Source organism: Salvelinus alpinus, chromosome 14 (genome assembly GCF_045679555.1).
Source record: "Salvelinus alpinus chromosome 14, SLU_Salpinus.1, whole genome shotgun sequence".
NCBI classification, from domain to species: Eukaryota; Metazoa; Chordata; class Actinopteri; order Salmoniformes; family Salmonidae; genus Salvelinus; species Salvelinus alpinus.
The window spans coordinates 51,474,857-51,487,789 of NC_092099.1; the positions used below are offsets into that span (position 1 = coordinate 51,474,857).

The 12,933-nt window shown below is 44.7% G+C and overlaps 1 protein-coding gene across 4 annotated transcripts in view; it reads right to left on the minus strand.

Moving 5' to 3' along the window:
- Positions 1 to 9,487: 9,487 nt before the first annotated feature.
- LOC139539040 (NEDD8-conjugating enzyme UBE2F-like) overlaps positions 9,488 to 12,933 on the minus strand; it is a 93,843-nt gene continuing 90,397 nt past the window's right edge. For all 4 annotated transcript variants that reach the window (XR_011667859.1, XM_071341730.1, XM_071341729.1 and 1 more), the window contains one exon: positions 9,488 to 11,466. Coding sequence is in view for 3 of the 4 variants with exons in the window: in XM_071341730.1 (XP_071197831.1) it covers positions 11,416 to 11,466 (51 nt within the window). In the remaining variant the exon portion in view is untranslated. The remainder of the gene's footprint in view (positions 11,467 to 12,933) is intronic.

Genomic DNA, 12,933 nt, shown 5'->3' on the forward strand with positions numbered 1-12,933 from the left:
ATGTTTATGGGACATATTGGAGTGCCAACAACAGAAGCTCGTCAAAGGTAAGGCATGAATTATATTTTTATTTCTGCGTTTTGTGTCGCGCCTGCAGGGTTGAAATGTTTTCACTCTTTTGTTTACCATGGTGCTATGCTCAGATAATAGCATCGTATGCTTTCGCCGAAAAGCCTATTTGAATTCTGACATGTTGGCTGGATTCACAACTCGTGTAGCTTTAATTTGGTATCTTTCATGTTATGATTTAATGAAAGTTTGATTTTTATAGTGATTAATTACAATTTGGCGTGCTGCATTTTCTCTGGCTTTTGGCCAAGTGAGACAGTAGCGTCCCGCCTAAACTCAGATTTTTGGATATAAATATGAACTTTACCAAACAAAACATACATGTATTGTGTAACATGAAGTCCTATGAGTGTCATCTGATGAAGATCATCAAAGGTTAGTGATTAATTTTAACTATATTTCTGCTTTTTGTTACTTCTCTCTTTGGCTGGAAAAATGGCTGTGTATTTCTGTGGCTATGTACTGAACTAACATAATCGCAAGGTGTGCTTTCGCCGTAAATCCGTTTTGAAATCAGACACTTTGGTTGGATTAACGAGAGGTTTATCTTTAAAATGGTGTATAATGCTTGTATGTTTGAGGAATTTTCATTATGAGATTTCTGTTGTTTTGAATTTGGCGCCCTGCAATTTCACTGGCTGTTGGTTAGGTGGGACGCTACCGTCCCACATACCCTAGAGAAGTTAAGTTTCCATCCAATATGATGTTGATTCAGTATGAAAAACGATGAAACTACATTGTTAAGATAGGAATGTGATTTTAGTTCTCTAACGAGAGCATTGTTTTCATGTCCTTTGCACATTAACTAAACCACGCCCCGAATGAGGTCAGAAGAGCGTGTCAGTGTGATGTAACCGCCCTTAAAAGGACTTGCCAAGAATGAACATACCAGACCAGCAGATGTGAAGCGTGACCTAAACTTTACAAATGGTTGAAACTCCCAGACCAGAAAGCGTGCAGCTGTGGCTACACGTTGAAATGGTTGTAAACTCTGAAACTCATCATGAGGTGAAGAAGATAAACACACTAGACCAGAACATTTGACAGTCTGCAGCTGTGCATGTAGAGAGATCTAGAACTTTGACTAGCTACCTGAAAAAGAGGCAAGAAGCTCACCTCAAACAATCACGGGTGCATCTAAGTAGCTGCGCTGAAGAAACACTCCACTCCAAGCCAGGGCAACCAGAGCCTTACACCCATCGAGCCCTTCCCATAGAAGGATTGTTTGGTTTCAACAGAGAGACGATGAACAAAGACATCTACACGTAAATACTTTACATTTCTTACCCAAACGGGCGGTAGTTCGTGAGCAAAGTTTTATTATTACTTTGAGGGTAGTTTCTAAATGTACGATAAGTTCGACTCTCTTTGTCTCTCCCTCTCTTTATCTACTCCTCCCTCTCCATATGTGTAACAAGCCGTCATATCTTGTCAGTCCACTAGAGACTTTTGTCTCCTGTGTGTATGTGTATTCTGTGTTATTATTTAGTTAATAAATACATCATTTGTGTAGTACTGAATAATCAGAAAAGGCTGGGGTTCTTGCGGATTCATGAAGTCTGCGACATTCAGAATGAGAATGAAATGACTAATAAGTGACTTTTATCGATATATAACATATATGTATGTATATCTTTTAGAGTTGAATTCGGGAGATGGTAACTCTATAAACAACTTCTCCAATTGTGCCCCAAATTCCTAATGAGTTAATTGTTACATGATTCATTTAAATCAGGTAACAATTATACATAGTTAGTTGATTAGATAAATAACAGTCATCAGATTAATGAAAGTCCCGACAGTATCAAGCAAACCAGATGGCACAATTTAGTTTTTTAAATTTACTAACAGCCAGCAGCACACTCCGACACTCAGACATAGTTTACAATCAAATAATTTGTGTTTAGTGAGTCTGCCAGGCAGTAGGGATGACCAGGGATGTTCTGTTGATAAGTGCGTGAATTAGACCATTTTACTGTCCTGCTAAGCATTCAAAATGTAACAAGTACTTTTGGGTGTCAGGGGAAATGTATGTAGTAAAAAGTACATTATGTTCAAAAATATAAATAGTAAAGTACACCCAAAAACTACTTAAGTAGTACTTTAAATTATGTTTACTTGAGTACTTTAAACCACATGGCCTAGCCATTGTAACCCACTGCTCTACTTTACTTCCTTACTACAGGGAGAAAGATTTCATTCAAGTGTCTCGGTGCCGATTTACCTCCACATTGTTTCCTCTACCCAATTCCTCACTATATTTCCTCTGTTTAAATTGACATCGCCAAGAGCTGTTTGTTTGTAGGAAGTGTAATCTCTCCACAATGCCTCCCACATGTGGAATAAATGTGTGGGTTTATTTTCCCTCACTGTCTCATTACATGTGGGTGACTTTGATGAGATGAAGAGAAAGAACCCGATTAACTGGAGATTGGGTGAAGGGAAGCGTCCAGGTTGGTCGCTGCATGAGCTGACAAATCACAAAGACAACTTTCTCCATGAGGAACATAACCCCTGCATCATTGGTCATGTATTAGTCATATTGCCCAGTCAATATTTATACTTTCATGCACAGATTAACCATGAAATAAAAAATAACATTCACTGCTTCAGTGACCCATTTCCAAAGACAGCTAAGCATTGGTGTCAAAGGGTAAAGTAGCAGGAACTCATAGAGTTGGACCCAGTCCCAACAGCTCAGTATAAACTATCCTGGGGAGGCTGAAACGGCGGTCAGAACACAAATGGAAATAGCTAACCTTTTCTCGCTAATGCATTTCACGCATGCACACACCTCACTACATAATCTCCCAGTGATTTTTGGGCTGTTTCCTGACTGCTGTCGGACCGCTGTGGGCCAGGGGAGGTCACGGAGGGGCGTATCGATCTCCGCCCGGCTCATATTACACCTGCTCAGCAAATCCCATTGGTGGCAACCCCTAACCCTATCATATTACACCTGCTCAGCTCTTCCCAGTGGTGGCGAACCCGGCGGTGGTGTGAGGAATACAGTGTCCCCTTTCCCTGTGCGTAACTTTAAAGCAGAAAAGGCAAGCTTTAAAAATGTTAAAGACATGCCATATATTAGTGTTTCTTGGGATGGATACATGTGAGTGCTGTGGCAAAGGAGTCCCTTTAAAGGGGCAATTTACCACTCAACCAACCACTGGACAGAAGACAAGAGAGGACAGAACCCTACACTCAGGTATGGACACTGTGCATGCCGCTGGGGCTCCGGATCAACCTATGACACGGAGAAGGGACCTCCATTTGATCCGGAAGGACGTCAACACTCAGGTGTGAAGTCCAACCCCTGGCCTGTGCCTTATTGCTAGAGCATGTCTGTCAATGGCTATAAGAGGCTATGATGAACATTAGGTAACATAAGGGTAGATGGATTATGGAAGCCTCTTGTTTGCCCTGGTAGTGTCTCCGGCGGACAGCTTATAGCAAGTTTTATAATGCATTATAAGTGTACTGTATCATTAGGCATTATAAATGCAGGCATTTTGTGTGTGCCTTATTTTCCCTTTCCACAGTATGGCACACGGTCTCCTCTCCTGACCTGAGTGCTCTCAGTCAGAACAGTTTACACAGCTCGCTCCTGAAAGCCTGTGTCCTCTGTAAAAGCAGCTACTGCGTGACTAGGAATAATTCAGTGTTTTTTTTTTTTTACAGAGGCATAACGACCATGTCTTTAAATGCATCAAGTTTTATTGGGGTATTTTCTGTCTGAAAGGTTAACCTGTGAATCAAAGACCACGGAGACAATGCTGCAGAAATGTAGTACAATAAAAAACACTGCCAACATTAAGACTTGAACATTACCAGTGTCAATACCTTAAATGGGTAAATAGTTTGGTTCTAAAGCAAAGCAATGCAGTTTAAACTTCAAACAGAACAGATTCATGATTGACGCAGATACCAGTGTTAAACGCTACATGTAAAGTGTTGAGCTTATGTTTCATGAGCTGAAATAAAATATCCCAGAAATGTTCCATACACACAAATAGCTTATTTCGCTCAAATTTGTTAGTGAGCATTTCTCCTTTGCCAAGATAATCTATCCACCTTACAGATTTGGCATATCATAAAACTGATTAAACAGCATGATCATTACACAGGTGCACCTTGTGCTGGGGACAATAAAAGGCCACTAAAATATGTAGTTTTGTCACACAACACAATGCCACAGTAGTCTCAAGTTGAGGGAGCGTGCAATTGGCATGCTGACTTCAGGAATGTCCACCAGAGCTGTTGCCAGAAAATTGAGTGTTCACTTCTCCACCATAAACTGTGTCCAATGTCGTTTTAGAGAATTTGTCAGTACATCCAACCGGATTCACAATCATAGACCACGTGTACCACGCCAGCCCAGGACCTCCACATCCATCTTCTTCACCTGCGGGATTGTCTGAGACCAGCCACCTGGACAGCTGATGAAACTGTGGGTTTGCACAAACAAAGAATTTCTGCACAAACTGTCAGAAAGCATCACATGGAATCTGATCTGCGTGGTCGTCATCCTCACCAGGGTCTGACCTGACTGCAGTTCGGCATCGTAACCGACTTCAGTGGGCAAATGCTCACCTTCGATGGTCACTGGCACGCTGGAGAAGTGTGCTCTTCATGGATAAATCCCGGTTTCAACTGTACCGGGGAGATGGCAGACAGCGTGTATGGCGTTGTGTGGGCAAGTGGTTTGCTGATGTCAACATTGTGAACAGAGTGCCCCACGGTGGCTGTGGGGTTATGGTATGGGCAGGCATAAGCTACGGACAACGAAGACAATTGCATTTTATCGATGGCAATTTGAATGCACAGCGATACTGTGATGAGATCCTGAGGCCCATTGTCACACCATTCATCCGCCTCCATCACCTCGTGTTTCAGCATAATAAATGGCCCCGTGTCTCAAGGATCTGTTCACAATTCCTGGAAGCTGAAAATGTTCTTTCATGGCCTGCATTTATCACCAGACATGTCACACATTGAGCATGTTTGGGTTGTTCTGGATAGACGTGTACGACAGCGTGTTCCAGTTCCCGCCACTATCCAGCAACTTCACACAGGCATTGAAGAGGAGTGGGACAGCATTCTACAGGCCACAGCCTGATCAACTCCATGCGAAGGAGATGTCGCACTCCATGAGGAAAATGGTGGTCACACCAGATACGGACTGGTTTTCTGATTCACGCCCCTACTTTTTTTAAAGTACGGTATCTGTGACCAACAGATTCATATCTGTATTCCCAGTCATGTGAAATCCATAGATTAGAGCCTAATTAATGTATTTCAATTCACTGATTTCCTTAAACTGTAACTTAGTAAAATCTTTTAAATGATTGCATGTTGTATTTATATATTTGTTCAGTGTACCATCACATCTGTACTAGAAAAGAGGAGGGAATCGTTGTTCTGCTCCTGCTGTGAAAAAATGGCTACATCTGCCATTCCTTTTTCTGGGTTAGTGTGTGTGGGTTATCATCAAAGACAATTCTCCTGTTTCTCATGTGAAATGAGTGTACATGTCATGTTGAAAGCAGATAATGATGTAACAACACACTGTGCACTGCAGACAGCCTGTGGTTGGTTATTAGTGCTGGGTTTGGATGTGGTTGATGAGGATGATGGCTACCTACAGATTTGACTAATGACTCATCCTACCACAATCGTCATTGTACTGTTTTTAGAAACGAGAGAGTGGGTGAGTGAGTGAGGGAGATGGGTTTGTACGGGTGTGGGCACAATGAAAAACACTTTCCGACAGGCTGACTGATGTTATCTGAGAAGTTTATTCTATTGCGCCAGATGTTATTCATTTCCTTGGGGACCGTCCAAAAAAGTGGCATCGCAGCGCCCCCTTGCTGTTGAAGGTTCCGTTGGGAAACAGATACCGCATAATTTCAATTTTTCCAAACTTTGCGTCATCTTTAGTGCAGCCAGATTCCGTCAACAGAACAGCAAGTTACCAAACCACAGAATAAGATGAAAATGTGTTTTTCAGCAGAATGGGATAGCTAGCGAGTAATATTTTATATAAATGTCAATACACATGGCCTGTTAAGCCAATTATATAGGACTGTTGCTTTCCATTTTTGTTTATTTTGATGGTAATGACGTTTGTAATGATAATGGCTCTCCTCCGTCTTGTCTTGCGTTGTGAAACCCTCCCTATGCTCTCAATCCAGTAGCGGAAGGAGATTGCATGAAGATGGCGTATGGTGTAACAAAAACCTTTGCGATGTAAACGGGGCATGACTGATCAGAGCCCATGAGCTCCTATTTTAACACAATGTGGAGAGTTGTCCTGGTTTGTTCGCGTAAGACCTTCACTTCTCATTATCAAAACACTCACTGGAGTGGTGACAATCAATAAACAACAACATAATGGTATTCATTGAGTACATGAGCACCTCTTTAATGCTAAGAGCCTGGATTTGAATCACAAGTGAAAATGGAAACTACACCGAGTGTACAAAACATTAAGGACATCTGCTCTTTCCATGACACTGACCAGGTGAATCCAGGTGAAAGCTATGATCCCTTATTGATGTCACTTGTTAAATCCACTTCAATCAGTCAGTGTAGATGAACGGGAGGAGACAGGTTAAAGAAGGATTTTTAAGCCTTGAGACATGGATTGTGTATGTATGCCATTCAGAGTGTAAATGGGCAAGACAAAACATTTAAGTGCCTTTGGGGTATGGTAGTAGGTGCCAGGTGCACCGGTTTGTGTCCAGAACTGCAACACTGCTGAGTTTTTCACACTCAACAATTTCCTGTCTATCAAGAATGGTCCACCACCCAAAGGACGTCCAGCCAACTTTACACAACTGTGGGAAGCATTGGAGTCAACATGGGCCAGCATCCCTGTGGAACACTTGACACCTTGTAGAGTTCATTCCCCAATGAAGTGAGGCTGTTCGGAGTAAAAAGGGGGGGGGGGGGGGTGCAACTCAATATTAGGAAGGTGTGCTTAATGTTTTGTGAGGGTGCAACTCAATATTAGGAAGGTGTGCTTAATGTTTTGTGAGGGTGCAACTCAATATTAGGAAGGTGTGCTTAATGTTTTGTGAGGGTGCAACTCAATATTAGGAAGGTGTGCTTAATGTTTTGTGAGGGTGCAACTCAATATTAGGAAGGTGTGCTTAATGTTTTGTGAGGGTGCAACTCAATATTAGGAAGGTGTGCTTAATGTTTTGTGAGGGTGCAACTCAATATTAGGAAGGTGTGCTTAATGTTTTGTGAACATTGTATTTATCAGAATAAACATAATAAATACAATCTCTCCACTCTGCTTTGTTATGCTCCATTAGTGCTGATTCATACTATGGAAATAAACTAAATACTACATTTAGTTCATATCAGGGCTTTGCAAGGATCCAAAGAGTCATATTTTGAATAAGGAGGATTACAGTTAGTGGGTTGATACATCTTCGAGAGACATCTTCCCGACTCTGGTCTCTTTAAGGACACTCTCTGTGTGCGAGTACCTAATCTACCGACCATGACCGTCTGATTACCCACCGTCAGCGGTCCAGAGGAACCTTCATTCAGCCACTCTACACATGGCAGGTAGGAAGACGCGCTGCCAGGGTCAGTCAGTCATTGTGTGGACAGATAGTCAGCCAGCCAGCCAGTCAATAAATCAGTCAGAAAGCGTGGAAAGAGATTAGTACAACACTTAATAGATAAATAGATACCACCTCCTTCAGATGGTCGTGGACAAAGGGGCCACAAAAGGTTGGGGGAATCAGCTCTTTTGGTCAATAAAAACCTTGTCCCTAAGGTTGCAGTGTTGTAAAGAAGTTAAGGTCTACGTGCAGAGGAAGAAAAGGTGTGTGGGTGTATAGCTCTGGGTGTACACCGCTAGTTAAGGAGGCAGTAGCAATGAGAGGAATCTTTCATGGGGAAAGGAAGAAGCTTCGACCCAATGATGGTAAAATGGGTGTCTCAGGCTCAAGCAAGATGGCCGTAGTCCAACTGCTCCATCTGCCTGCCTCAGCACAGCAGTCTCCCCCTCGTTAGAAGAGAGCGTGGGGCGGAACAGCAGTCTCCCCCTCGTTAGAAGAGAGCGTGGGGCGGAACAGCAGTCTCCCCCTCGTTAGAAGAGAGCGTGGGGCGGAACAGCAGTCTCCCCCTCGTTAGAAGAGAGCGTGGGGCGGAACAGCAGTCTCCCCCTCGTTAGAAGAGAGCGTGGGGCGGAACAGCAGTCTCCCCCTCGTTAGAAGAGAGCGTGGGGCGGAACAGCAGTCTCCCCCTCGTTAGAAGAGAGCGTGGGGCGGAACAGCAGTCTCCCCCTCGTTAGAAGAGAGCGTGGGGCGGAACAGCAGTCTACAGCCTCTCTGCCAGCCAGACCAACTCTCACGGCAAGGCAGAGGTTGCTCATACCTGCAGGCCAGTGTGACCATGTCAGTGTGTTGATGCTCCGGCCCAAGCCCAGAGACCCGGGAGCAGGTGTGTGTGAGTGATTGAAGAAGTCGGCTGAAGAAGTGTGAGGGGAGGGGAGTTTGTCCAGGCTGCTGACATTCTGACTGCCCTGTCTCTCAGGACACTGACTATCTGACAGCCTGGATTAACATTCTGCTATGGTCATCACGTTCTATAGCACAGAGCTAGTGGACACTAAACAGAGCTAGTGGACACTAAACAGAGCTAGTGGACACTAAACAGAGCTAGTGGACACTAAACAGAGCTAGTGGACACTAACCAGAGCTAGTGGACACTAACCAGAGCTAGTGGACACTAACCAGAGCTAGTGGACACTAACCAGAGCTAGTGGACACTAACCAGAGCTAGTGGACACTAACCAGAGCTAGTGGACACTAAACAGAGCTAGTGGACACTAACCAGAGCTAGTGGACACTAACCAGAGCTAGTGGACACTAACCAGAGCTAGTGGACACTAACCAGAGCTAGTGGACACTAACCAGAGCTAGTGGACACTAAACAGAGCTAGTGGACACTAAACAGAGCTAGTGGACACTAACCAGAGCTAGTGGACACTAAACAGAGCTAGTGGACACTAAACAGAGCTAGTGGACACTAACCAGAGCTAGTGGACACTAACCAGAGCTAGTGGACACTAACCAGAGCTAGTGGACACTAACCAGAGCTAGTGGACACTAAACAGAGCTAGTGGACACTAACCAGAGCTAGTGGATACTAAACAGAGCTAGTGGACACTAACCAGAGCTAGTGGACACTAACCAGAGCTAGTGGACACTAAACAGAGCTAGTGGACACTAACCAGTACTGTGTGAGACCTGAGGACTAGTGTACCATGATGAGTAATTAGCTTAAAATGTCACATTGTTGTAAATACAGTATTAACATTGTAGTTGAATCAACATTGATGGCAACAATCCCAACCCATGAATATGTCAGGGACACAGACTATAGAATAAAATACTGGTTCATTTTCCTTATTATATCCTCTTTAATACATCTTAAAAAACCGATATACAATCTGAGAAAGCAAAGGAGGATTTGAACTGAGGGACAGACCCTCCTGAGCCTCACAGGGAACTAGGTAAAACAGTAAAACAAGGAGTGTGGGGCTAGGAACCCGTTCATTTGAAAGCACACGCACACGCACACACACACACACACACTAAAATACACCACCTCCTGATCACATACACTTTGCCTCATGGAAACGTAAATACAATGTTTAATACAGTGATGACACTGAATGTTATGTTCCAATGTGCATACAGGCACAAAGCCAGCCCAGGCAAAGCATCACACACACACACACACACACACACACACACACACACACACACACACACACACACACACACACACACACACACACACACACACACACACACACACACACACACACACACACACACACACACACACACACACACACACACACACAGACAGACACACAGACAGACACACAAGGACATAGAAGAGAGCGAGAACACAGGCCCTCCCTTAGACAACTAATCAGAGGACTCATACACAACCTAGGAGAGGGAGAGCGCCCTGGTATTCCCCTACCTTCATGGGGGCAGAGGAGAACACGAGGTGGGTGGGGCCTAAGAGGTGTGGAGGGAAAAGCAGCAGGATAGAGGGATGAAAAACAGCAGGATAGAGGGATGAAAAACAGCAGGATAGAGGGATGAAAAACAGCAGGAGAGGGATGGAGCAAGAAAGCGCGAGAAAAATAGAGACTTTCAGAGGCAGAATGTCCTCTGTTTGGCTTCCCCAGGGGTTAGCTAAGGTCAAGGGTCAAGTGTGGTTGTACAACTTTTCCTAGAAGCTTAATCTAGACAGTGTTACAGTGCGTCTCGGGCACCGGTACATAGTGTTTCCCCTCTGGATGAGTGAACAGAACAGACAGGAAGTGGGCGTGTCTGAGGTGAGTCTAAAATGGTTCCCTATTCCCCATGTCCCTTGTATTCAACTCTGGACCTTCGAATCAGCTCCACTGCTCTTTCTCCATTCTAGACCTGGGACACCAGGTGGATAAAATTAATGATCAGGTAGAGCAGAAAACCAGCAGGCTTCGGCCCACGTAGGGTCAGAGTTGAATAACCCTGCCCTATATAATGCACTCACTACTTTAGACCAGGGCCTATAGGGTTGGGATTATTGGGATTATTAGGGTGCCTTTTCAGACATATCCAGAGCGAAATGGACAATATGGGGACTGACTGGAATGGGGACTGACTGGGTCAAATGGGGAATGACTAGAATGGGGACTGGGTTGTTGGCACTTGTCATTCACATGCTGTCTGGTGAGTTGGGGGTGGGCAGGAACGAGTGACATAACAGATATGTCGTTTTTCCAGCTGTGTGTTTGCATGCACAGCCAAGTGCTTTGTGTTGTGAGTAGCTAGTTGAGTATGTTTGTTTCTCAATGTGCGTGAAGGGATTCTGTGTGTGCGTGTGCGCTCGCGTGCATTTTCTTTGCAACACAAACATGGCAGGCACTAGAACTGAGAAAAACCGAAACAGATCATCTTTCTCTTTGATTCGCCGATTCTTAAATAACAGATAACTGGATTGTTTAAATCCCGGGTCCTCACTGCCTCCGGCGCCCACTCTGATTGGCTCAGACACAACGAGAAGCCCAGTCATTGGACGATCCCTGTTGTGACAGATGATTACTCTGGTCCACTCAGGACAATAAACAAGTCGCTCCTCAAACTTAAAAAAAACGTGTTTAATCTTTTCTTCTTCCAGCGACGTCTTATTGCAGCCGGGGCGTGTCAGCGGTGCGCAGCGGTTAGTTGGTTGATGAGACATTAGGGACGGGATTCAGCTGCGCAGTCACAGACGGGGGGGGGGGGGGGGTGCAGGCAGCTGGCGCAGCTGATGCAGTCATCACCTGGCGTAGTGCTTGATGTAATCCTGAACCTTATTCCGGAAATCCTCCTAGAGCAAGACACACAAACAACATCAGTGATCTTTTCTCTATCAATATCCTTGTTTCATTTTTACAAACATCTAACCCCCAATGGAACTGCTCTGAAAATCTTTAGGCCAATATACAGTGTGTTCATCAGTTGAAATTACGTTTATGGAGATATTCAATAAAAAAAATGCAGTAAGCGCCATCAGAGGGTTGATGCCAGTGATACAGTGGGATGAAAACATTACCCATAAACCACACACACTTCATGACAGAAAAACATGACATCCACTGCTCTGGCATTAGCCAAAACTATGAAAGAAATGGACCGCAGAGCGTCCGTCCAGCCGGCTAGGGAATACAGTCACCATAGCTAGACTGTGGAGATGGAGATAGATATGGATGCCACTACAGCAGCTCTGGCTCCCTCCGAGTAAACAGCCTCCAGCAACAAGATGTCAGAGCCTGAATAGAACCCAGGAGGGCTCGGGATTCTTCACACAGCTCTGCTGGCCCATTGCTCCATAACAAGTACCAGGCTGTAAATAACCCCAGTCTACATGGAGTCCTGAGGCACACAGCCTTTGCTCTGATCTGTCTGTGACCACCTCTTTTCCCCCAGCTGGCGCATCCTTCTGAATGGTGTCGGACACTACAGTGAAGTACCTCCATTACAGGACATGAACGTAGAGCTGAATGGAGAGCCGGGGAGTTATAGCCTGGGTCTGAGTGAGTGTGTGTACATGATATAGAGAGAGTGCGTGTACTCTGTGTGTGTGCAGGGTTTAAATAAAATGAAGTCAAATCAATTCCCATGACCCCACTGGGGAAAGTGTTCCATGGTGCAGCTTGATGATGGATGGAGAGCAAAGGTGGAGCCAAGTTGGCATGGCAGCTTGATGATGGATGAAAGGGAGAGAGAGAAGTGGAGACAGGTTGGCATGGCAGCGTATGTAGCGGATGGTGGCGGGCAGTAACTCAAAGTGGTTGACATACTCTGTTTGTCTCTCCTGTGTCAGCTTTCCCCCTGCCCTTTCCCTTTTCCATGGCCAGCTATATTAAACCACACCACACCACACCAGCACAGCACAGCACAGCAACAAACATAAAACGAAAGCCTACTTATTTTCTCACTGGTGGTCCAGGCTTTGGGTTCGATTGGACAGGGGTAGGAAGGGGGTGGTGCCCACTAAAAGACTACACAGCCCTGGTATCAGGAGCCAAGGCAAGTGAAGGGAGCAGCAACAGTAAACCCTCCTCCAATCTGCACAGAAACCTCCTATTGACATCAATGCATTATTTACCCATTAAGCTTCAGTTTCACAGATGCATGTTTCCCAAGATGGGATTCAGTTCTTAAGAGAATATGCTCAGAAGGAGGCTTGGCCAGGGCTGGAAAAGGTCAGGTGACTCTCAGCCAAGAACAACAAAGATGCCAACCATGACGACAACTTGATGTAAAAAGGGCTTTATAAATACATTTGATAGAT